Genomic DNA, 26,223 nt, shown 5'->3' on the forward strand with positions numbered 1-26,223 from the left:
ACATTTCATTGTAATTCCGAAGCCAACACACTTTCGGGATTTCATCTGTTAGTACTGGTACTTGAAAATGCAACCAGAAACTGCTAAGAGTGAGGAAAATTGGTATATTTTAAATCCGAACCGTTCGATATCACCAAACAGAGTTATAATAAGTGGGTTTACTAAGACTTTAACTGAAACTGAGCAGTCAACACGATGACTTGGACTCGGACTCGAGTCATAATTCCATGACTCGGACTCGACCCTGTGCTCGTTGACTTGGACTCGGACTTGACTCTGTGGTGAATTGAAATGACTCGACTTGAATCGAGTCAAAACTATAAAAGTGAGATTGACTTGTGACTCGGAGTCTTGTGACTTGGTTACAACCGTGAGCAACAGCCATAATGTCCAATGCCATCAAACTATCCGTGGGGATTGCTAGCATTCTGGTTGCATTTTGTGATATCATGATAAGGGGGTTCAAAATTGTTCACTATCATAAAGGGAGACGTGCCTAAAAAAGTTTGAGATCCGCTGCTTTAGAGTCTTAATAGAAGAACTTGAATAGGGGTTTGAAGAGAGCAAAAATGTATCATGTTTAACAATGTTTCAAATCATGACAGCAAATAGATATTTTTTACTTAACCGTCACTTTTTCATTCCCTAATATCAACACATTAAAGGAGCAGCATTTATTAACAATGTGATTTAGAAATAAAATTAAAATATGCTGAAGAATATAGCTAAACATTTTCACTGGGCCCGCCAACGTATTTATTTTTCTTATTTGGCCTGCGGGGGAAAATAATTGCCCACCCCTGCTCTAGAACGATGAATACTGTGCCTATCCAATACATAAGACTCTATCGTCATCTAATACCTATACTAAGGTTCTTAAGGTACGCAATTTAGCATTTCTGTTTCCAACCAACGTTTTCTCTGCTTGCTTTTGATATAAGTAATCAGACACAGCGGCGGTGTCGGTTTGAGTGGCGCAATTGGCTGCGTGTTGACATTTTGAATCGAACGATACCTTTTTACCGTGTTCGAATCCCAGGAAGGTACCATTTTTCGATTTTGAAAAATATAGTAAAATTTTTTGAAAATGGCAGCCGGCGCCAATCGGTTAAAAATCTGCGACTAACTAGATGCAATCCTGAAGCAACTCAATCATTTTTATTTATCAAATCAGCATAAATGAGAGCGATTTCGACCCCCCCAAACCTATCCCCTGGCCACGACACTGTTAGCAGTGATGACTCTGAGCTGGCACTGGCAGAGCACCGGTATCAGGATGTTTTCTAGTTGGTTGGCAACTGCTTTTTTAATGTGGAACTTGAACTACCGGTACTCACTTTTTGAGACCCGCAACTTGAATTAAAACTAAAAATAACAGTGGTTTGTTGACCACCAACCAACTAGTTTGATAGTTTGTACCTTAAGTCTAACAGTTAAATCACTCCCTGCAGATTATATTGACATAGATAGCGTTACAATTTGTCATATCACAATCATGCGGCTTATGATGCGTTGTTATGCAAGCCGTGCAATCCATGCCCTTATTATTGGGCCTCCGGGATCTGGAAAAGGAACCATTTCGGCGAGAATGTGTCGCGATTTTGACATGCATCACTTGTCATCTGGAGATTTATTACGGTCGGGATTGGAGGATAAGCAGAATCAGTTAGCGGTCAAAGCAACAGAGTATATGAAAGCCGGAGAACTTGTACCAGATGATGTCATTGTGCCACTGATGCTCTCACAATTGAAAATGGTTCCAGAGGAAAGAAGTTGGGTGCTTGATGGTTTCCCACGGTCTATATTTCAGGTACAGTAATAACCAGATATTGAGTCTCACTCGAGTCGTGATTCTGATTCCATTGTCTCTTCATCACCAAAATGTTCATAGTACCGTACCACGGGGTGACTTTGTACCACTTTTCACATTCAATGTTAAATTATTTTATGATATGTTATGATTTTCTGCCTTCTCCAACTTTGTTATGGGCGGAAGTTTTAGATCTATGGATTAAACTTGTGAAAGAAAATTATTGTCATGTTTTCGATCATTTTTTTTTCAATTTTTCTGTTGTGACCAAAGCCACCCGGCAATGGGGTGTCTTTAGCCAAGCACCATTTTTGTACTTCCAGGACATCTAGCAATCATATATGCCAATGACACAAGCTGAGAAGTTGACTTTGGCCACCTACAGTCTTTTAAAAAAGAAGTATCCAACCAATGATGACTTTTCAGACTTTAATTCAACGCAAAACCACAAAAATGTTCAAACTAAAAATAAAACGAAATTAAACAAATCAATGACAAAATGTAGTTCAATGCCAATGCCCTTCAAGTTCATTCACTTTGTAGATTCCACGAGCATTCAGTAAGTCCAGGTCGGAGATTCCAGTAATAGAATATCTGATCTTTTAGAATTGGCCATTTCCAATTGCTTCCCGATTTTTGCATAACACTGACTTCTGCACAATGCTGTTCTGTACTCTCCACATCACCTGGAAATATTCCTCCCTCATAATCAATTATTACATACTGGCCAGCTTTTGGTTTTGCTCTCAACTCCTTCTCTAATGCTCCCACTTTAACAGTATCATCACATAAATCTTCCTGGAAATTTTCTGCTTCTGAAGAATCGTCATCACTTTCATGTTGAGTGCTTGTGACTGATTCAACTCTTTTTTGTTGGGATGTTGATGGTTAGTCACCATTTTCCCTCTGCTTTGAAGCCTTCTTCTCCTCTTGTATGGCAATTATCCTCGCAGCCTCCTCTCCCGAGATACTTTTCCTAAGACAAAATTCGTCTACAAGAAATCCAAAATCTTCCTGCGCCATACAATGGTCTGCAATTTTCTTCTCTAAATCTGGTGATAAAACAGGCTGGCCTCCCGGTGATTTCGGACGCTTTACTATCCTTTCATTCTGTAAAGTCCGTCTCGGAATACCAGTTATACACTCACAGATCTTTCGCCCATTCCTTCCTCGATCATTCTTAGTGCCGCTTGGATCTCATCTGCGGTGTAGTCTTTATAACTCCTGACACTAAGCTTTCTTCTATATTTCCTTGGCATTTAATTATTTAGAAGATACAGACACTAAGATTAATCTTGATGCAAAAAATACCCATTTTAGCTGACTCTAAATAGCTGGCCAAAGTCACCGCATAAATTGCAAAAAAATTAAAAAAATTGATCAGCCACAGGATTGTGACAATCTTGAAATAACGAACTGTAGTTTCGCCCAAAAAAACCAATGCTGTCAGGTACATAGCCTTTGTCTGCAAATGAAAGGAAATTGCCTCAAACACTTAATTTGCATGTGGTGAAATTTTTTTACCACACCTGTCAATATAAAAATGGCTGCGAACATGTAAAAGTGCTGTATCAAACATGAAATTTGCAATAATAGCACTCTATTGATGAAGATTGTTCCTAAACAATAGCTCAAAGTACTCATACATCGATATATTGTTCGATGTGTGCAATAGAAACCAATATTGGTTTTCGGCCAAAGTCACCCGGCAGTGCTAAAGTCACCCCAGTAGCCATTTCACATATGACATATAAGACTATGATTAGGCTAGGACTGGGCAGAATCGGTACATAAGTGATTCGATTCTGAATCGAGTATCCAAGTATCCCTCATTATGATTTCATATAGAAAGGATGTTATGTATTTTTGTCCTTGCTGTTTTTGCGGCATATACGCAGACTCATGATAAACATACACACGATCTTTGCATATGCATACCTAGAGTACATGATGTGCATATGCCGTTGGACAAGAAGGATGTAGAGATAGGCTTGTAAGTCTTTTCAAGTCTTGCACCAGCACCATCCCTCCATGTTATCCTGGTAATGCTGAGCGCCAAGCGGGGAAGCCATGGATACCAGTGTTACTATTCAGGTCTTTGGTCTGACCCGGCCGGGCATTGAACCCACGACCTTCTATCATTCTCATTGATAAATCAACTCTTAGCACCAGGGCTTTGGAGCAGCCGTAAATGTCAACTGCTCCAGCTCCGGCTCTGGAGCTTTCATCTATCATACATTAGCTCCGGCTCCAGCTTCGGAGCCGCATTATTATCACTACTCCGGCTCCAGCTCTGAAAACTATCAAGTGGGTCTGTCTATATCAGGAGTGGCCAACCTGTGACGCGCGGGCCGGGACGCGAGAGGGTTTTGAGGGGACTGCGAGGTAATATCCTGTCCTGTTATATTATCGAAATCCAGTTATATTATCGAAAATGAATTGCTCAGATTGGGAACTTGCAAGGCCAACCAAAAATTACAAGTCTGGCTGCGACACTTGGGATGTTGATGACTAAAATATCAGTTCCGACGCATTGGCAGATCCAGGGTCCAGTCACATGTTTAGTAAATCGTCGTACATCACAATAAACTAAAATAGTAGGCCTAGTCTAAAAATCATCTAAAAATAGTACATTGAACGCTCTCGTATTCGACATTTCGTGCTGGTGACGTCATATTTTTTGTTACGATTGTTGATATACGTTGTTCTTTCGAATTCCCTACTAGTTGATGACGATTACCCCTGACGAGTGTCAGCCGAAAATATTCGGGTTCATTTCAATATGAATATACTATTCAATTGTATATTGAAGTTCTGTACCTCCAAGAAGCTGTTAAAATAGTAGTGAAATTTTTCTTCACGCTTCGTGTTTAATTGTCACACGATTTCTTGCTTGGTAGCCTATACCCCCTCCTGAAAATAAAAAAAGACGCATAATTTACCCGATTGAGTCTAACTGTATTCGCACTTACGGGAGAAAGTCTTTTTGCGTTTGCGCTCGCAGAAAGATCGTCGACGATGAAATGTAGGCACAAAATGAGTGTCGCATATTACCGGAAACCTTCGATATCGATATTCCTAGATGAGAAATAGTCGTGTCCATGCAAACTGAGCCCAGCGGGCGGTATGCAGTAGACCCGCAATACACTCAATGACTCAAGTAATGATATTATTGACGTAGTTCATTTATAAACTTTGAAAATTTTACGTGCTTGGCACTGCTAGTGAGTGGACCGCACACTCGTTTGTCAATTGCATATGCCCCTTTAGCCGAAAAGGTTGACCATCCCTGGTCTATATAGATTATTAATCTAGGTTAGTTATCAATAGTAATCAAGAGTCTGTCAGCCGCCAGTAACATCTGACGCAGCAACGAAGACATAGGTGCCGCTGTGCTGGCTTGTGACGTCACAATGAATAATTGTCAATTGTCGATAACATCATAGTTGCATTAGAACGCACTTTACTCCATGCCATTGCTGTGTACAGCATTAAAATTCAGGCCTGTTGTTAAATTATGTGAAATCAGCAGATATGATTGTTGCATATATAATAGCATCTTATGAAATACGTCGGAGCCAGAGCTGCTCCTCAAATAATGGGCTCCAGCTCCGGCTCCGGCTGAATTTTATGTAGAGCTTCGGCTCCAGCTCCAGCTCTGGTGAAAATGCACAGCTCCGGCTCGTGCTCCAAAGCCTTGCTTAGCACCAAGGAGCGTATAATGTCTATCATGTCTATGTCTATCAAATTAATCACATTTATTATCAAGCATTAAGTTCAGGTCCAATGTCAAATACTGGTATCAAATTGTGTTTATCATCTCTATTTGGATATGTTGCGGCAACTCCGATAAAACTGCTTGTCCTAGCTTTGAAAATTTATAGTTGCTGTACACTGCTCAGGTTTTCTGTATATCTTTTGAATATGTTAATAAAACCAAGCAAATTAACTACTTCCCTGAGTTGTCGAGAATAAATGATTTGTGGTGCCGTACAGAAGTTTAAAATTACTTGTAATTGAAGATTCATGACTACAAGTAGCCTATAATCTTCAAATTCTTCAGAGCCCTTTGATTGAATCTCGGGCAGGAATCTTTTGTCAAGAATGGCTCGTCAACCATTAAATGACGATTACCCCCGACAAGCGTCAGCCGAAAATTTTCGGGTTCATTTCAATATGAATATACTAATCCGTTGTATATTGAAGTTCTGTACCTCCAAGAAAATCTTTAAATGAAACTAAAAAATCTTTTCACTTTTCAGGCGAATTCACTATACGAGGGAGCGACCATTGACACCGTCATAAATTTGGATGTTCCGTTCGACACCATAATAAAACGCTTGAGCGGACGATGGATTCATATGAAAAGCGGGCGCGTTTACAACGAGAGCTTCAACCCCCCACAGCGCTCCGGTTTTGACGACCTCACTCAAGAACCTTTGACTCAAAGAGAGGATGACAAACCCGAAACAATACAAAAACGTCTGACATCGTATCTTGACCAAACCAAGCCAGTCATTGATTTCTACATAAACAAAGGCCTGTTGAAGTCATTCTCTGGTAACGAAACAGACAAGATCTATCCTTGGGTTGTCAAACACTTGAAGAATTTGCCTTTTGAAAAAGATTTACGGAGTTAATCACGAACCAATCATTTACAACTTTCCTATTTCTCATGCAAGTAGCAATAATTATGAGCTTTTGGCTAGTGTGCAATTTTGATTTTAATGATCAAGCTTTGCTAACATCAAACGTCTTGTTCAACACGGCAGTGGTTCTCAACCTTTTTAGACAGGAACGGTAAATTTTCAACACAAACTTTGCAAACTGGTGGAATTTCAAGAATCAAAATCAATCCAAAATGTAATTACGGTATGACTAGGGCAGAATCAAGTGTTTAAGTATCACAGATTGTGACGCAGTGTCATGAAATATGTGGAAAGTCGCAATGCAAATATGTACCTTGATGCTGTCACATAGAATTATAGAATAAAATGCCACTTTTAATTTGATATGTTTTCGACCATGCCTATTTCATTGCACTTTGTGACAATGCTGTGGGCTGTTCAGGGTCACGAATTCATTGATAAGTCATTTCCACTAATGTGCCTAGCTTTGTAGCCTACTACATGTTTTGTATTTTGTAATGCCACCAATCACGGTTTCAAGGCTTTCACAGTGAAAATAGTATTGAAACGATCATTTTCGTTGATAAGTTACCTCTAAATGGCAAAGAGCATATAATTTCTGTACTCGAAACAATCATCTCCAGCTACTCGACTCAAATCATTAGAATTAATGCTCGATTCTGATTTGAATGATACTCGAATCATTGTGACCATGTGACCAGCTCCAATGACAATAAAATTGATGCAACTCAAAATAAAGAATTGGAACTTCCAAAGCTGACCATGAACTCTATTTCATTTCGGAAAGTGTTCTGAATCAACTTAACATTATGTGTTTCATTTTTATAATTAACAGACAAGCCTTCAACCGCTTACATGTTGCAATGCAAATTAAAATTGAAATAGGTTGGCGGACCTGCGCCAGAACCACTGAACTATCTATTGATGAAGGACAGAGTTCCACGCCTGGCATCCCTGGTTTGCTATGTTGCCACTGTATGCTATCAGGTCATAATATGTACCGATTTTTAATGTGTATGCAATTGAATGGTATATCTCTACCATGAAATATACTGTAAGATTATGCTGCTTAGCATTTGTGACAGACCAGATCTCACTCTTGGTGCTGAGGAGTTGAGGGAAATGCAGTTAGGAGTTTATTCCACGACTGGATTGCACAATTGGTAACACCTCATTGTACCTAGAAAGGGTACGGTTGAACTCTAATTAATACTTGTAATACCGTAAAATACTACTTAATTGAAAGTTGTGATGAAAAATGAAATGCGTGAAAAGTACTCAAATAGTAGATGGTCGTATACTTACAGTAGTTATGGGAGGTGGCTACTTTCAAAAGTTCAAATTATACTAGCTTTGCTACTAACACACTATGACCAATTTCAGAACAAATAGGTAAAATCTTTTTCAGTTACGACGATAGACAACACTCTATTCCACTCTGTCCTTATGGCTGGGTATCCCATGTCCTTACGGCTGGGTATCCCATAACTACTTTCTGCTTTTCAAAACTTGGAGTATGAAGTAAGCAGTTTTGATTACAAATAAATAAAGTGGAAGTAGTTTAAAAAAATTTAACCACTTTTGAGCAAGTAATTCAAATTATCAAAGCCTGCCTGCTTGAGTACTCAGAAAGAGTATAAGTACTTTACTGCCTACCTATTAATTTGACATAAGATTAATGCATACTCGACTCGTGTAAGAAAGACAAAGAATATTTTATTATAATTGTCATCACAGAAAGCACAAGATTACATTATACATGTGCGAATTCATTGCTGATTCATACTATCAGCTGCTGTTTTCCAGCGAACCAAGTCAATATTTACAGACAATGTGATAGGAGGTGGCAACATGAGATTATCATCTTCATTTGGAAGCGATGTGGTTGAAGTAGGGTGCTTGTCGTGAGTTGATTTCTGGCTGTTGGTGGCCCGCTCGTTTTTGGAATGTTTGTCGGCGGAAGGAGCCGATTTAGGGTTGCCTTTTCCGCTTGGTGATTTCGTGGAGTCTGTAATCTGACAGAAATAAGAAAGAGAATCTTTATTTGTACACACTGCAAATAAAAATCACACACAAGGAAAATACAATATAAAGACGTACAAAGTAGACGGGAGGCTCGATATGACAAAGTCATCGAATCCGAGCTACACACTGATATATTCGGTCGATATTTAATAAAGTATGGCATCTACCTGAAATCATATTTCTAAAACATAATAGTAGTCGTTCTTAACCTCCCATAGGCCGCCTAACACTTATGCTAACCTGCAAGCCTACGTGGAACCCAAATTTTCGCTAATCATAAAAACGAAAATCTTCCACAATACCCATCTAACCACGCATCTAATACATCACTACCACCAGTGTTGGGATCAAGTCACTACGTTCGAGTCATTGCAGATTTTGACTTGGGTCAAGTCCCTCGTTTTTCGAAGGTGACTCGAGTCAAGTCATGTCACGAGTTAAGACACAATTCAAGCCAAACTGAATTCTCAAAGTATAAGTGATGATCAAGAGCAGAGTCATTACATTTTTCTCGCTTCGTGAAAAACAGATGAATAGGCCATTTATCTTGAATCAAATAACTAATATAAAGGTAAATACATGCGAAAAGGCACACGAAGAACTGCTAACAAAATAAGTAACTGTATAGCTACACGCTGGAGTCTGTAATTAACATCCAAAATTGAGGATCGAATATGAAGCCTCGAGAAGTTGAAACAAATTGATAAGGTACAATACACTACCCACCAATCTACTCTTCCATGGGAATATAAACGCATAAACTATATTCATACGATTTAAATCAAACAAGAGGGTTGGTAAAGGTGAGCGCTGCGCAATGTAAGCACTAAGCCGTCCAAGAAACAGAGATACGTTGCTATTGGATTAATCTACTACTACTACGACGACGACAACGTAAGCTGTAATCATTTCGTTTCAGGTCAATTTATTTGTGATGTAACAATGGAGGATAAGTGAAACGTACAATGACAATCAGTGAATGACTGGTTGCTCTCACAAGTGACTACGGCGAATCACGAACAATCCAAACACACACAAGATACAGTGATTTATTTGACACCGTTTACTTGATGACTGGAAATTGACTCGTGAATTTTGTTCCGAGTCTCGAGTCAATCCACATTTCTGAAGCTCCGAGTCAAGTCACGTAATTTTTGCAAATTGACTCGAGACAAGTCATGACATGAGACAAGTCATACGAAAAAGTCATGACTCGAGCCATCCCAACACTGGCATTAACAGAGTGTTTAAACAACGCTATCAGCAAAATATCATTTTCACACAAAACAAAAACGCTAATTGCAAAACAATGTAACTTCTGCTGATAGGTGCCAGTTTAGAAAAGACTTCTACTTGAAAAGTGTCACCCTATTGTTTGGTAGAAACGCATCAGCGTGATACCAATTGCTTAATTATGAATGTGCCTCTAAATATTGGAGAAAGAATTGGCATTTCAGAAGGACTTTCGAATTTGCAGGGTGCATCATCATGAATTCCCATAATTCCAATTCTATTGTTATTCAGGAAACCTGAAAATTTTCTAGTTGCCAATATGCTAGTATTGCTTAAATATATCTCCAACGTACTTGCTGGGGCATGGCGCCTTCATTGATAGTAATGGCCGGCATTGGGCCACCGCCGAAATGGCAGACTTTTGAGAATTTGGAATCACCATCAACGAAATGTTTTGTCTCCACACGATAGCTACCAACTTTGGTCACGATCGGTGGATCGCTTCTCATGTTGTTTGTGGGTTCTGGTGCCTTCTTTTTGCCTTTGTCTTTGGCACTGGCCTTGCCTGGCTGAAATAACATAGGAATTTGGGTATTGTTGACTTTTGTAGGCAGTATTGAATGTAGAATAAGGTGTTGGGACTTTTTGGTGCATAGAACTTCAATATACGTTTGAATAAGATATTTATATTGAAATAAACCCAAATATTTTCGACTGACACTGACAAAATTCAACACAACTTGATACAACAGTTCAATAGCGGTACCTAACGTATCGCGATCTGAATTAACATTTCAGAAGAACGCTGAATTAACATTTCGGAAGAACGCCTAGTAAAGCATTTTGAAATGATGAAATTGATTTCAGTTCAAACATATTGTTGTTGTTTAAAGTAAGCTATACTCCTGTGCCCAACATCACTTTTCCGCACTAGCTGATACGGCTTCGGCGATGCTAGTATCATTTCATGGAGGAAGAATTTGCAGACATGAACATGAATGGGCATATTGACCTATATTGCCTTGGCGCGCAATGGCCAACGACTGTCAAGACCGAGAAGCTTAGAAAACGACTTAGACGAGATAGTTTTCCAGCAAGTACCGTGTCTATCCAACGCAGATACCGATTCTTTAGTACAGGGATGGCCAATCCGCGGCAGGTGAATTATGCGGCCGCCGACACTTAATTCGATTAGGATGTGTTGGCGGCCGTCAATACTCAATATGCAAATTTAATTTACGAATTGTCTCCCTAATGATGAGTGGTTTGATCTATTCTTGAAATTTTCTTCACGCTGCTAGTAGAGCCCACAGTACAGATGCGAACAGGAGAGGGAAATGATGTTACCCATTAAGAAACACCAATTTGTAATCTTGTTCTCCTCATCACGAAAGAAATTTGTTTCTGGTAGGCCTACATTTGGGCGAATCCAATATCTTTCCACTATACCGACAATCCTGATGGGAGGTCAAGAAATAACAGCATGCAACAAAGGGGACTAATAATAATTGGTCCACCCAAAGATGCATCACAGAATTAATAAACTTCCTCAATTTTAGAAGACAGCCCCTGCATCAACTCTGCCAGTGAATCTGATCACATGGGCTGAGAAAGGATAACTATTTGATAGTAATATGCGAAACTATACTGATAATAATGACGAAATTCACTCATGAACAATGTTCCCTCTAATTTTTGACAAGTCTGCGCACACTCACTGCGCAGACCCTTGAACAACAGTGTGTAACGACTAAAAAAAGGTCATTACTTTGGTTTTTTTTGTGCGCAACTTCGATTTTCTGTGCGCAGAGACCGTATCAGCACTGCGCATGTGCGCAGCTTAGAGGGAACATTGCTCATGAATCTGAAATTGTTTTCGCAATTCGCGCGATTAGAAATCCAATCCATGTTACTATTCAGAACATGACTACTCACGATTCCCGTGCGCGTTAGGCCGATACCAGTAAATAGATTAGTCTGGTGTTCACTGGAAATGGATAATTGGACATGGACAGTTTAATGCGGCTGTAGGCTACAGAAGTATTCAAAATGCGGCAGTGAATAGCAAAAAGATTAGCCACCCTTGCTTCAGTTGCTGAAGAGTATTGTGAGGTATCGTGCACAGATCGTAGTTCAAAATAGAAAGAAAGTGATGGTCATGATATTTTTTGTTGTATTTGTATTTCTTCAATAATATATCATTTCTTCTGTGGTTACAATGCCCGTCGCCCACGTCCGAGAGCACAGCGTTGTACTGACATAGAGTTATCAAAACGTGGTTGTTAAACTGCGTTGCCTATTTTTATCTCGATATTGAAGTCATGCGGCCTCGGCTAATTTTGAAAAGTGGCCCACGGCCAGTGTTCAGTTGGCAATCCCTGGTATAGGCCCTTTCTCAGTCCATGTGATCAGATCCACCGGTAGAGTTGATGGAGGGGGTGTTCTCGAAAAATTAATGCGATTTATAAATGGTGATGCATCTTTGGGTGGGCCAATTGTTATTACCGGTAAGCACTTTGTTGCATGCTGTTATTTCTTGAACTCAAATCAGGATTATCGGTATAAACTGGAATAGTATTGGAATTGCCCCAACGTACCAGAAACAAATCTCTCTTGTGAGGAGCACACCATTCCAAAATGGTATTTCTATAAGGGGTGCAACATTTTCCTCTGCTGTGCACATCTGTACTGTGTGATGCTCCGATTGCAAAGGGGACTATATTATACTAAAATCGAAAAATGAAAAAAGTCGCATTGAATCGGGGGCAGTGTTAGGAAGATTTCAATATTAATTAAAATCTCGCAAAAATTCTTGAATCACTTCGTAAATTCAATTTGCATGTTGACTGCCACCAACCAGAGTTGTAACCAAGTCACATGGTTCCGAGTCGCAAGTCAATCTCACTTTTATAGTTTTGACTCGAGTCAAGTCGAGTCATTTTCACTTCACCACCGAGTCAAGTCCAAGTCCAAGTCATCGAGCAGAGGGTCGAGTCCGAGTCATGGTGTTATGAATCGAGTCCGAGTCATTGGTTTGACTGCTCAGTTTCCAGTTAAAGTCTTGTTAAACCCACTTTTTATAAATCTGTTTGGTGATATTGACTTTATAATAAACTGGATTACCCTACTTTTAGCAGCTTCTGGTAGCATTTTCAACTACCAGTACCAATAGACAAAATCCCAAGAGTGTGGTTACTTTACTACTCTTCGAAATTACAATGAAATGTCGGTCTTGCCGTCTGAGTCTCAAGTCTTATGACTTGGTTCGAGTCATGCGCAATGACTCGAGTTCAAGTCGAATCAATACACAGATTGACTCGAGTCGAGACATTTCCGTATTTTGAGAAAACGACTCGAGTCAAATCAAGTCGTCAGAAAATCAGACAAAGTCATTACAACCCTGCCGCCAACACATACTCATTGAATTACGTGTCTACGGCCGCACAAATTTTCTCTGATTTGAATCGGTTGGAATCACTGATTTCAAACAGAGTAGGACAATTAGATAATTTTCAGCTTTTCAAAATCAGAATCTAATTAGAATTACAGCTAAACAGTGTTTCCAAATAAGATATAATTAGAATGACGGAATTAGATTGAAAGCGTAGAAAAATTTCACAAATTACTTCAGAATTAGATTAGCGGCGTTACACTCTAATTCGTCTAATTAGAAACTAGAATAATACCAAACGTATCCAAGTCCGATTTCAAATCGCGGTCCCTACCGACATCTACTGCAACAAATAATCGAATGTAATCTGAACCTTCTCTTTCCCTTTGCCTTTTTTGGCAGACGCTCTTTTAGCGCTCGAGTCTTTCTTGCCTTTACCGGTGTCAGGAGTACGCATCAGATCGGCACCCTCCTCAACAGGAGTGCTCGGCCAGTGATTTGTCTTTTCTTCAAATATCGTAAATTGTATGCCGCCTTTCAGGAAATCACGAAGAGCGACCAGTTCATCCGTGATGTGCAATTTTCTGGCAACAATGAAGCACGAGTTTGAAACTAATACTGAACTCGCCGGAATTTTGTAAGTTTTCCTTTTGCTTTTTCCATTCCCAAACCAATATCTATTAGCGACTTATCTATACCTTGGATATAAAATAAATAGTAAAATAAATCAGATATTATTTACTAGCGCTGGGTAAAATGGAGGACCTGTGTGAGCGATACCACCAATTGATGTTACAAGCACAGTGGAAATTGTATCGAAACTATACTTCTCGTGGATAAATTCACTCTTAGTTTAGGAAAGAGGAAGTATCATTTAAGAACGGGAGAGAATCATTTCTCACTACTCGACTCGAATCATTACAATTGAATGCTCCATTCCGATTTGAGTTCTCCAATCATTGCACCCTGCCCTATTAGCTACACAGTACCCACCTGTATTGAAGATCTATAGACTCATCGTTCCAGTCTGCATTTGTTGTTTTGAAATCTGACAAACTCTCCATGCCTACACTCGTGCTGACTTGATCTCTTTCGTTACGAGAAAACTCTTGATCAAATTCCATATCAGGGCTCCAAGAAACGCTGTTTTTTCTTTCTGGAATTTAAGATAATGAAAATGTAAAACTTTAGTCTAGGTCAGTGGTTGGCAACTTCTGGCTCCATGATGCTGTTAGTTTTTTTTCCTACAGTTGTACTTTTTAATTTATCAGTATATTAAGGTACCCACTTCTGTAGGAAGATCCTCCTTGCCTCGGTGCCTTGTCACACGATATTATGAAGGGAATGTATCTTATGTTACCACGGCGGTTTAGCTCGTAGGCTTACGGCATACAGTTAGCTGCAGTTTGAATACAGTAGTTTTGAGAATAGCTGCTTCCAAAATCTTTTTCACACTGTTATCTTAATTTTGAGACGTCACATTTAGAGCGCAGCGCCCCTTTAAGCCAAGTGGGTCTTAGATTTAGAGACCGTAATTGGTCGTATCGGCATCCTCGTATCTGTTAAATACATCTCATTGTGTCTTGTGTATCGCATTGTAGATTGTATGTCTTGAGCGGATGAACATAATGGAACCACGGATTACGCTGATGACACACTGCATACACTACCGACCGCACTTCTTGTCCAGTCTCCGTGTTCTGACTTGAAACAGAACACAGTACTTGAATTTCACTGACCTGATACATATCTTCTATTATCAACTTCATCCCGTACCATTTCATACCCGACATAATACGATATGGTGGCAACGGGGAACTCGGGTCTTTCCACGTCTTCCTGCATAAAAGAGTACACACTTGTGTTAACTAACCGGAAACATTGCTTGGATGATAGCTGATTGATGGGCGATGATATGGTGTATGGTGTTTGGTGAATTACTGTTGAAAATCGTGGCTGCCGTCTTATGTGTTGTAGAGTTGTGAGATGAATAGGCTGCAATGTCATAGGGCCACGCAAGTGAAATTAACCCAGCGCACTTTTCATTATCCCGGTATAAATTGTCAAATGCAGCATGTAGTAGAAATTTCCGTGACCTGACTCATGACTCAAATTTAGTTTTTTAAACAATTCGACGTGACTTGAGTCAAAATATGCCATTTGATGACTTAAAATTCATAAACTCACCCCTTCAGACACAACCAATATCACTCACCTTCAAATCATCAGGAGTGGGAATGCCTTTTATCTCTCCAAGAGAGATTACAACTTGGGACTCGTCCAATATCAGTTCCTTTTTCTTCCCCAAACCCTTGAAATGATGCTTTTCATCTGCCGTTATGTGAATGTCATCGAAAATCATCAGATTTTTCATCGCGTCCACCACATGACCGCGGTATCCGGGAATTAACTGCAAAAAAGGAACAATTTTGACACGGTAAAAGACGATGTTAGGCCGTGTATTCTGCCATTCATTCTTTCATTACTCGAGATCCTCGTCAAAGGAAAATATCTACTTACCCCTACCCAATAGCAACCTAACCTAGAAATCTATCGACTACTCAGGATCTATCATCTGGAATACATTACCACCACATATACGTGAATTGCAGTATAATAGATTCAAAAAATACCTACTTAATCACCTCTTGTCGTTATATTAACACTGTTGCCCTATTTCGCCCAGACATTTCTTGACTAATCATTTGCTACCCTCGTTTAATTTTTCTTTTTCTAAAGCCAGACTGTGTAGAATCAAGTGTACCTGTTTGATGCGGGTATGATCAGATTAGTTGACCCTCAGAGTCGTATCGTTCATTCCTATCTTATACCGAATGCTGCACATGCATTTTTCTGTACCACCATCATCATTGCCGTCTGTTGTTATGTATTTTGGTTGGATGAAAATAAAGGCTCTCCTTTCTCTGATTTATACGATTTGGAGTTGACTATTATCAAGATACGCCAACCTAGTTTGTGCCAACAGAATGAGTTAGTCAATTATCTAGAAATAGTACATTAAGCTTAAGCCATCTGTTGGCCTCGATTATTAAAAATTTCATGCCAGTATCTTCATATTTAGTGATGTGATTGTTGATATACCTTGTTCCACAATTATCTACTGGTTGCTGACCAACAATAATATTAGGATTATATTAGGATTAGGATTATCCGATAATATTAGGATTATATTATCCGATAATATTAGGATTAATTTCAATATGAATATATTATGCCACCACCAATCACAATAAAGATAATTCGGCAATATTTCAACCATGACTATTTTATTGCATTTTTTGAAAATGCTGTAAGTCGATCATGACTCGTAGCAATGTCATTTGCACTAATATGAGTAGCTTTTCACGATATATTTCGTATGCTGTGATATGTCCAATCGTGGTTTGAAGGATTCCACAGTGGAATATGGTATCGAAACTATAATTTTTGTTTCTAAGTTAACTATTATTGTAAACTTCAGTCCTCAAAGAAGATCATCCCTCACCATTCGACTCGAAATATTAGAATTAATACTCGATTCAGATTTGAGTACTCGAATCATTGCGTCCAGCCCTAATTATTCGTTATAACCAAGCTACAAAACGTTTGTATACTCACCGATAACGGATTCCCCATCAACACTAAATTTTTAAGATTTGGGAGAGTCGACAATTTTGCCACCAATTCCACAAGCTCAACGAGATTGTTGTAACCCAGATCCAAAGACACCAAGTCAGGCCTGGTATAAAAAATGTAACCATTTCCGAACAACATCGACGCAGTATGTTATGAAGTACACAGCACCAAAAATCTCCGGTGAAATATTTGAATTGCTGGCTGCTGGACAAGTTGTTCAGCGACAATCCAAGATGAATTAATGATGGAGGTTTGTCGGCAAGTGAGGAAATGCTTTCTAATTCATTACGGCAAAGCTCCAGAACCTGAAATTAGATTGAAATACAAGTGCAATGAACCGAGCCACACCAATTGTCAGTTTGCCGATGATATCAAGTCGAAAGCATCCAAAGGGAGGCATGAAGCTGCGACCAACTGGAATTTTTTGCCGCTCCGCGTGATTTACCTTCATTTCATAGTTATTGCTTTGTGCATAGTCTGAATTTCATATTTCAGAATTCTCTCATGAACAGTCATAACCTTCCATGCCACTACATTATCCTTTGCGATTGCCTGGTTGCATTTTGTGATATGATGATAAGGGGGTCACCAAATTTTTCACGATCATAAAGTGGGGCGGTTCTAAAAAAAGTTTGAGAACCACTGATCAAGAACTACTCACTTTCAGAGCAAAGCTTACATTGAATTATACTCTCATAGTATTAAGCACGTGGTATACCCTGTAACTAGCATTCTCAGCAACTTATATCATTTCAGTAGTTTGAAATTGGAATCACACCGAGTTTGATGCCGGCAAGCATATACACATATGCATCCACACATGAACTCAAACTGAAAATATCTGTTGATGTGCTATTGATTTGGAATTGGAAATCACAGAAGACTTGAATTGACTTGACTTGAGTCACTGTGAAAATTAGTGCGACTAGGATCAAAGTTCGATGCGAAAAATATGGGAATTAACTGGAGTGACTCGAGTCAAAATTTGTCGTTGCTCGAAATGACAAGCAAGTCAAATGTAGCGACTAGATATCAATACCGTTTTATAAGAAACGACATCTGAATTTACTTTTAGCTTTGAAGGCAACTGATCGGCAGGAATATTCTTCAACTTATTCACACTCAGAGTAAGTTCTTTGAGGTTTTCCAATTTCTTCGAGTCGAGATCCACTTCATCAATCTGCAAACATCAAGAATTTGTCACACTCAAAAAAATGAAGCATCTGACAAATACTTGACACAATTTTAGTACTCAAAAATATTACCTCTAACTACTCGATTGCAATTAATTACAATTATTACCATTCATAATTTATTCAAATTTCAGTACTCAAATCATTATACCCAGCCACGGCAATGTGATAAACTTGAACATAGTCAGAGTCTATTGCTGTTTGTAAGTAGCCTTTTACCTTCTTAGGACTAGGACTGGGCACAATGATTCTACTGGAACCTGAATCGAATATTAATTCTAATGATTCAAGTCGGGTAGTTAGAGATGATTTTTCGAGTTACCTAAGAGGTAATTTATCAACGAGAATTGTAGTTCAATACCATTTGCCACTGTGGTAGGCTGCAAACCTCGATTGGTCGTATCGCAGCATGTAAAATAAATAGCACAAAGCTACTCACGTTAGTGGAAATCAAATTTCTGTGACGTCTTGATCAACCCACAGGATTGTCACAAAATGCAATGAAATAGGCATGGTAGAAAAAAACACGAAGAAATGTTATATAGAACTGTCAACATATTCTTTGTGCTCGCGCAAAATGTACCTCGTTCGAAAGAATAGAAAGGGCCTGTGTCTATTTGTCATAATTGACTTTTTTTTATTTTTTCAGTAAATGGATACAGCTCTTGGGCATAGGCCCATCTTGTTGTTGATGCATTGTGACAGACAATTGAATTTTTGATTTCAGTTCAAGAGGAACAATGATCGCTATCTAATTTTTCTGTTATAGAAAGAGCAATCTAGCTAGAGCTAGGAAAACACTACTCACATTGATTTGAGCAGCTAAAAGCATTCCAGGAGAAACGAACCTTTAAAACATCAGCTATCAGTATTAATTATTGCATTAATGCCAGTTGTGGTATAGTTTCTTTGATTGAAAAAGAAGCTATAAGAAGACTTCCACCCTCGTACAATAGGAATCAATCATACTCCACTCTCATAGAAAGCATAACAAACAGAAAGCAGAAGGCAACAGGATAAATCATGACATGAAAAATAATTACAAGTTAACTTGAGTCCATTCAAAGACTCTTATACAGTCACAACGGATACAGCTTCTTGAAGAGTGATTCATTTGAGGCGACAACAGAGAGGAGATTTATTAGGAATAGGTAAAATGTCTTCACCATAAATTGTAAATGGAATCATGATGTATGTCATAGACCAGGGGCGGGCAACTTCTCCAGTCGGCGGGCCGGATATACGAAAATTAGGAACTTGGCAGGCCGGATTGCTGAACATCATTCGCCCATTTATCCATATATACAAGGAATAAATCGTATTTAATGAATGAATTTCAACGACAGCAATGTAACTTCAAAGCCATTTCTCGCCAATAATGACGAAGACAATGTGGATTTGAGAACAGCATTGTCGTACAGGCACCGCCATGTCTGCTTCTCTCTGATCAATCAACACACGGTGAAATCTTTAATTAAGCCCGGTACCCCAAATTTACCAAGATATCAATTCATTAGTGTTCAGTAGGTGACTAGATAGCGAGGTTGTTCAACTGTGTGGCCTATTTTATCTCGATAATGAATTCATGCGGTCGCGGCCTCTACGAAATTTGGAAGTGGCCCAGACCCGTGTTGAGTTGGCGACCTCTGGCATAAGCGATGTCTTACAGAAGCCTAGAAGTGTGCCGTGCTACAAGTCGACGGTTACGGAATCAAAAATAAGAAATATCGGCGAGGTGTAAATGACCATTGTAGTCGACAAAAACCATGATTACCACAAATGCCATTTGGGTTGAGTACATCGTAAATGCCGATAAGGCGATAAGTCTTCTCGATTCGACAAACTTACGCGTATAAGCTCCACCCTCGCTCGCTGCGCATACATGTGTATAATGAGTAATGACATACAGGCACTAAAATTTGACGTATGTAAGCAAGTAGTGGGGAATCTCGGAAGACTGGGGCCACGGGCCACTTTATCTTGTAAGACGGAAAACTGTCCGCGGGCCGGACAAAGGCCCTATGTTGCCCGCCCCTGTCATATACTATATTTTAGTCACTTCTCAGTTTCAAGTTTGCATAAAACAATAATGGTGGTTGCTGAACTTGCTTCAATTTCAATTCATATCAAAACTGCGACAGTCTGATGGACTCAGCACCGGTACCTGTTGTCTACAACACTTGCCGTTGAAAAATGTGAAAATACACTTGTTTCAATAGTGAACTGGTATTGATCACAAAATACAGCATCATAATGTCTATAAAGACGGATTGAAAGGGATGGACACATTGGCCTATGTCCCAATATTGGGTCAAATGGGCCTATGTCCCAATATGTTATTGAGTATTAATCAAGGCCTATGTCTATTCGCGGAGGAAAAACCCGACATGCCGATTGATTTGAAAATGGATATTTGTTCCAAAACTAAGTTGATTGACAAGGAGAAGGATGAAAGAACTAATAACAGAAAAAGCTTCGAGATCTTTTAATAAGGAATATGTAGAATCTTTAAATTAAATTTTCTCAGAACTATGAAATGTGACATACGGTAGGCCCTTTCTATTCTCGGCGAACGACTTATTTGAACTTCCCTCATTATTCATACTGTAATGTCGTCATAATGAGTGATATTCCAATACTCGGCTCGACGCATTCTAATCCATTCGGATTCGAATGACTTAGATACTCAATTTTGCCAAGCGCTAACAATGAGTAATGGCCACTGGATTATCTCGTTTTTTGTTTAGAATACCACATCTTCATTCCAGTACCAGAAATAAAGACACAAGATGATACCTCCTTGTCGATAAGACGTAACGTTTTGAAATAGCGCCAAACGAATAAGTCGTTGATCCGCCAAGGCTCGGAAACTGCAATGTGTCTCAGGTTGGCCGCTTCATCACTCCAACTTGTGTCAACGTCCCAAGTACCGGAGCAAAGAAATTCGTGGAGTACTTCCATTTTTTCATGTTGAATGCCGTAATCTGAAAATAATTTAGAATTCTGTTTAATTATCATCAGCAGAGCTCGACCGATACAACCTAGCTATTACTAGCACCTTTCCATATAACCCTAATATATTCGTCCGGCATTCAAAAGATATGGCATCTAGTTTCTAGGGAGCATTTCCGAAACTTGTTGGACAGATTCACAGCCATCACTATGCTTGGATATGAAATAAACTAGAAAGGTGGCATCTTTCAATGTGTGATATCGACTTGATATTATCGTTGGGTCAGGCCGCAATCATTAGTATTATTCATGAGACAAGCGATAATTTGAAAAATAACTGGCGTGACCAAATCCCTTGCAATTGATTTCTGTTAGAGCTAGTCAGTGCTTCTTTGAAGTCAATAAGTGGGTTTCCTTCATTTGCACTACTTGAAGATATTGAATTCAAAGTAATTTCTTTCCTGTTTCAAACATGGTTGAGTAGAACTGACTTAATTGGATTGATTTGCATAACGCTGATGAGTGAGCTTATAGGAATTATCAGACGATATAGCCATAGCCAGTCGAATAGTTTAGGGATGTCTTGAGAAATGAGCAGCCTACTTTCCCATATAGCTACGTACCGGTAGCAACTTTGGAGTTAATTCTAATTTACATAGGCTACCTAACATAAATAACTATTTTACATGCTTACTCCAATACTATTTAAGTAGTTCTGCCTCGTCTTGGAAACAATAACAAAAATATCAATGTCAAGAATAATTTTGCGGCAGCTTAATGCATGTAGTGAAGTCCTACTTGAGTAGCATAACTACTTTGACCATGATCACATCAGCCAATAGCTCCACATCTTATTTATGTGCTTATAAACTATCGAAATTTGCATCTGGATCCTATTTTCTGCAAAAATCTTTAACCATCCAAAAACAGAATAACTAATTGGAATACCAAATGGGAAACATCGTGGGAAGCTACCAGTAATTCAAAATATATTTCAACCAAATTTGCTATTACAAGGATACAAAATATCCAAATATATTTGATTGATATATATATATATATATATAATCTGTGTACCTTTTGTAGTTATAGAATATTGCCAGTCAGCAGATCTGTCCGATGAATTTCTCTAAACAAAATGCAGATGATTAGAATAGAATAGAAATTTAATAATGCAAACGAATGCTCCACTGTCAGCGATGACAGTAAGGTACCATTAAATAGCGCGTTTTATTGCAAGTATCGTATAAAATTGCTAATTTCATATTGGAGGAAGGTGGTAGAGAATTATTGTGCACAGAAAATATACATCGGTCTCAGTCATATCTCCTGGCTGCTACTGTTTCTGTGGCATTTTTAAATAAGCTACTAGATGGTCTGCAATTCTTATGAAATATGAAGTAGTAGCCCACATGCTGTGATCGGATACATGCAAATATTGTTTGAGTGATTAAGGCCAACATTGAACCCCTTATAGACTACTAAAACTTAGCACTTTTAACCGCGTACTCCTAGCTTTTTTGGGATGTTGTGTGGACCCACTAAATACGGAATTTATGAAGCTGATGATTAAAAAAAGGTCATCACTTTCGTCCAGTTCTAATCACAGCATGATGACCAGTTGGAGAATATGTTAATATCGTATGTGTCGTTATTGTGACCTGTTGTGAGCACTGAAAATAAGATAAAATAACGTTGTACGGTATCTGAAAAATAAGGAAAGATTTTATATTCAACATTAGATTTTCATTGACTCCTTAAAACTAGTATACGGGCCCCCGTGCACCCCTGGGTCTGAACTAGAATAGCCTATGTAATTAGATTAGGCTAGGCCATTGATTTGTAACCATTTTACCTGTCCGCAATCCCTTTGAAATCACAAACTGAGAAGTTTTTGTAAGAAGAATCAGATGTAGATCGGTACTTTAGATGCTTTAGGACTACTTGCATTGCCGATTCACATTATCATTGTATTTCAACTTTCATGTAGTATGCATATCAGATATTATACATACAAGCCCGATCACGATCATGACCAGGTATGAATGCTACATATACCAACCGACTTTTGGAATAGCTTCATCTACCGCTTACTTCAGACATGAAGCCTGGAAGAATGGCCCCTTGTCCACCGCTATTCAGAAGTCAAAACAACAATAAACTGAATAAAGGAATCGCGCTTACCCATGATCCAGTGCCGCATGGAAATTCGGTCAAACATAGTGTTTTCAAGAGATGTCTGAAAACGTCCGAGACCTTTACGTTTCTCTGCGTCATGTGGATGTACTGGATCGTCTAGTATCGAATTCAGAATCAGGCTGAGAACACACACGCCATAATGCACGACGCGCATACGAAAATCAGAACTGGACCAAAACAAACTGGTCGAAAGAAATGAGTTGGGGAAATACCCCATTTCGCAAATCTTATCACCGTGACAACGAATCTCAACACTAGAGTGCAGGCAAACCATAGGCATTACACAGTAGCTATATACAGGATCAGGAGTTTGGATTCTAACCTAGGCTTACCATATTTTGGAAATCAAAAAAGAGGACACTTTTTCAGAAATTTGCAACATGCAAAACCGGAGTGAAATTCTCAAAAGGCGGTTAATTTAACCCACTTTGCGATCGGTTGACTAAAAAAAAAAAAAAAAAAAAAAAGGTCTTCACTTCTGCTCAGAGCTGAAATCACCGTTTTTCACTCCGTAATACCCGCCGGAGCTTCACTTCTGTGCTAATATGCGGCATATCACTAGCAATTTGCTCTAAATCTGCCTAAATTTTCAAAAAAGAGGACAAAATCTCAAAAAAGAGGACAAAAGGGCGTCCTCCGAGGACACTTTCAAAAAAGCCAAAAAAGAGGACAAATCCTCTTAAAAGAGGACGTATGGTAAGCCTATTCTAACCATACAGGGCAATTTTAACGAGATATATTGTTAACGCCATTTTATGATTTAAACAATAGGGAGTGTTGTGAACCTTACTTAATTCCCTGAAGTGAAAACCCGATAAGACCTTCGTGAGTCGTCTATTTGTCGTGTGAAAAATAGATTAGGAGGAATACATGTTGCGATATTTCATGAGTAATCTCTCGTGGCTGTAATATATACGCATGTAATACCACGTAGAGATATTCATTCATTCAGTCTATTCAAGTCATAATTCGGAAGTACTGTTACATCGTCGTACATTGATTCAACAAAGTTACAAGTCGTGGAGACAGAAACCAAACATTCGTCCGCGTGATATTCGAATACGTGTGCAATAGACAGTGTTCGTGGCACGTCAGCCAACGAGCCAATCCACTGTGTGGATTCACTGGCGTAGCAGCATGTGCTGCCGCCCCTGGCTCTCGCTTAAAATGCCGCCCCCTCCCTAAGTAGCAGTGTTGGGATGACTCGAGTCAACTTTTTCGTATGACTTGACTGGAGTCAAGTCCCTTTGCAAGAATGACTTGATTTGACTTGACTCGGCGCTTCAAAATGTGGATTGACTCGTGACTCGGAGTAAAATTTACGAGTCAATTTCAAGTCATCAAGTAAACGGTTTCGGGTTGTTCGCAATAAAGCCGGTGTCACTTGTGAGAGCAACCAGTGATTTACTGATTGTGCGTTTCACTGATCCTCCATTGCTACATCATAAATAAATTGACCGCAAACGAAACGATCACAACTTACGTTGTCGTAGTTGCAGTATATAAATACGCAATAGCAACGCATCTTTGTTTCTTATACGGCTCAGTGCTTACATTGCGCAGTGTTTACCTTTACCAAAACTCTTTTATGATTTAACCATAGTGTCCTATATGGTGTCGACACAAGCAAATCTCACGGTTCAATGAAATTGTATCACGTCACAATTTCCATTTGGCTACAGGCAATTTGACGGTTATTTTTGACCGGCTTGCCGAGCAATAAATTTGATGAATCGGGTATCAATCGAAAGCTGACTCTGCACTGATTACGAAAATATAAATTTTATTCCACTCATGGCTCTGGAACCCCCACAATCAGCCCCAAATTATTCATTGTTAAGTAGATTGGCAGTGTGACGCAACAATGCTGTCTGGCGAAACGAGAGAGTAACTCAAGATCAAGGATGCGGCCGAGCGGCGAGAGTGGGATCAGCTGACGTCGCGGCAATAGCTATGTGCAAACGCGTCGCAGAGAAACGCTGCGCTGTTGATACTTTTTCTATTTGCTTCGGTACAAGCGAGCACGCCTTATCAGCCTTTCTTGACTTTTAAGGGTAGAACTGGGTCCACAGAATGTATTAGGGCCAATGTTCCCTCTAAGCTGCGCACGTGCGCAAATGCGCAGTGCTGACACGGTCTCTGCGCACAGAAAATCTTGGTTGCGCACAAAAAATCCGATGTGATGACCTTTTTTTTAGTCGTTACGCACTGTTGTCCAAGGGTCTGCGCAGTAAGTTGGTGAGTGTGCGTAGACTCGTCAAAAATTAGAGGGTATATTGATTAGGGCCCTACCAATTTCCGCGCATTATCCTTCAACTGATAGAGATATTTAGGCTACGTCTAAATAGTCTACATTGGATATGTCACATTATTATGATATCGATTACCTTAGCCCGCTTGTTGCGTAGGGCTCCAGAGATTCAATCCGTTTATTAGAAAGCTTGCGGGCCATACCTGCCAAATGACTCCAATGTTACCACCAAATCCATACCTATTGTTTTTCACTGGAATATATCTGATATCACTATAAACGTTGACGTTGGAATTTGGTTTATCATTTTTCAATCACCAAACAGTTTTTTTTTAATGCCGGGGACCTTTTGCGTCAAAAGTAATACAGTGGTATCACAGATATTTGAATTATATTCATTCTGTAGCCTGTATTTATATTCCTAATGTAGCAAAACGGATTCGCATTATTTTTTTCGCATCTGTGAATAACTGAATGTCCAATGGTGAAGGATAGTCCGAGGATTATCACCGAAAAACTCACATAACTCCACTTCTACTGGTAGGAATTGACTCAAATTTGTTTTGCAACGTCTTTGAAGACAGCTCAACAATTTCATGGGGTTGGCAGAAAAATTTGCAATTTTTTTTTTTTAATTTTTATAATAAATTAAAAATTTTAATTGGATCTGCGGAGTCCAATACTTGTTAGAATTGAACCAAATTTGGTGTGCAGCGTTTTTTAGGGTAACTTGACAATTTAATTAGTGAATGGCTGGAATCCGGGAAAAAAAATTAATTTTGGACAGCCCTAATGTCCATTGTCCATTCGGCCCAACAGAGTTTGCACTTTTTCGCCTTCTCGGAATTTGGTGTCAAGGTCACCGGCGTGGTGCTAATGGGGAC

At 39.2% G+C, this 26,223-nt stretch overlaps 2 protein-coding genes and 1 long non-coding RNA gene across 3 annotated transcripts in view; 1 reads left to right on the forward strand and 2 right to left on the reverse strand.

The window, feature by feature from the left end:
- Nucleotides 1-26,223, reverse strand: part of LOC145455467 (uncharacterized) — a 286,288-nt gene that overhangs the window by 118,888 nt on the left and 141,177 nt on the right. The gene's annotated exons all lie outside the window — the stretch shown is intronic.
- LOC145455463 (GTP:AMP phosphotransferase AK3, mitochondrial-like) lies at nucleotides 1,452-7,543 on the forward strand. Its single transcript, XM_080333444.1, has 2 exons — nucleotides 1,452-1,810; nucleotides 6,073-7,543. The coding sequence occupies exons 1-2, from the start codon at nucleotides 1,496-1,498 to the stop codon at nucleotides 6,448-6,450; spliced, it is 693 nt and encodes a 230-aa protein (XP_080189570.1). The 5' UTR covers nucleotides 1,452-1,495; the 3' UTR covers nucleotides 6,451-7,543.
- LOC145455458 (leucine-rich repeat-containing protein 43-like) lies at nucleotides 8,156-23,291 on the reverse strand. Its single transcript, XM_080333437.1, has 12 exons — nucleotides 23,074-23,291; nucleotides 21,967-22,018; nucleotides 20,734-20,921; nucleotides 17,814-17,924; nucleotides 16,913-17,049; nucleotides 16,727-16,847; nucleotides 15,324-15,518; nucleotides 14,848-14,947; nucleotides 14,102-14,264; nucleotides 13,482-13,692; nucleotides 10,071-10,286; nucleotides 8,156-8,474 (listed from the first exon to the last, which is right to left on the reverse strand). Exons 1-12 carry the CDS (start codon nucleotides 23,164-23,166, stop codon nucleotides 8,229-8,231), a joined length of 1,833 nt encoding a protein of 610 aa, XP_080189563.1. The 5' UTR covers nucleotides 23,167-23,291; the 3' UTR covers nucleotides 8,156-8,228.

The sequence above is a fragment of the Botryllus schlosseri genome, chromosome 14 (assembly GCF_051294905.1).
Source record: "Botryllus schlosseri isolate E-star chromosome 14, Bs_hap1, whole genome shotgun sequence".
Classification (NCBI taxonomy): domain Eukaryota; kingdom Metazoa; phylum Chordata; class Ascidiacea; order Stolidobranchia; family Styelidae; genus Botryllus; species Botryllus schlosseri.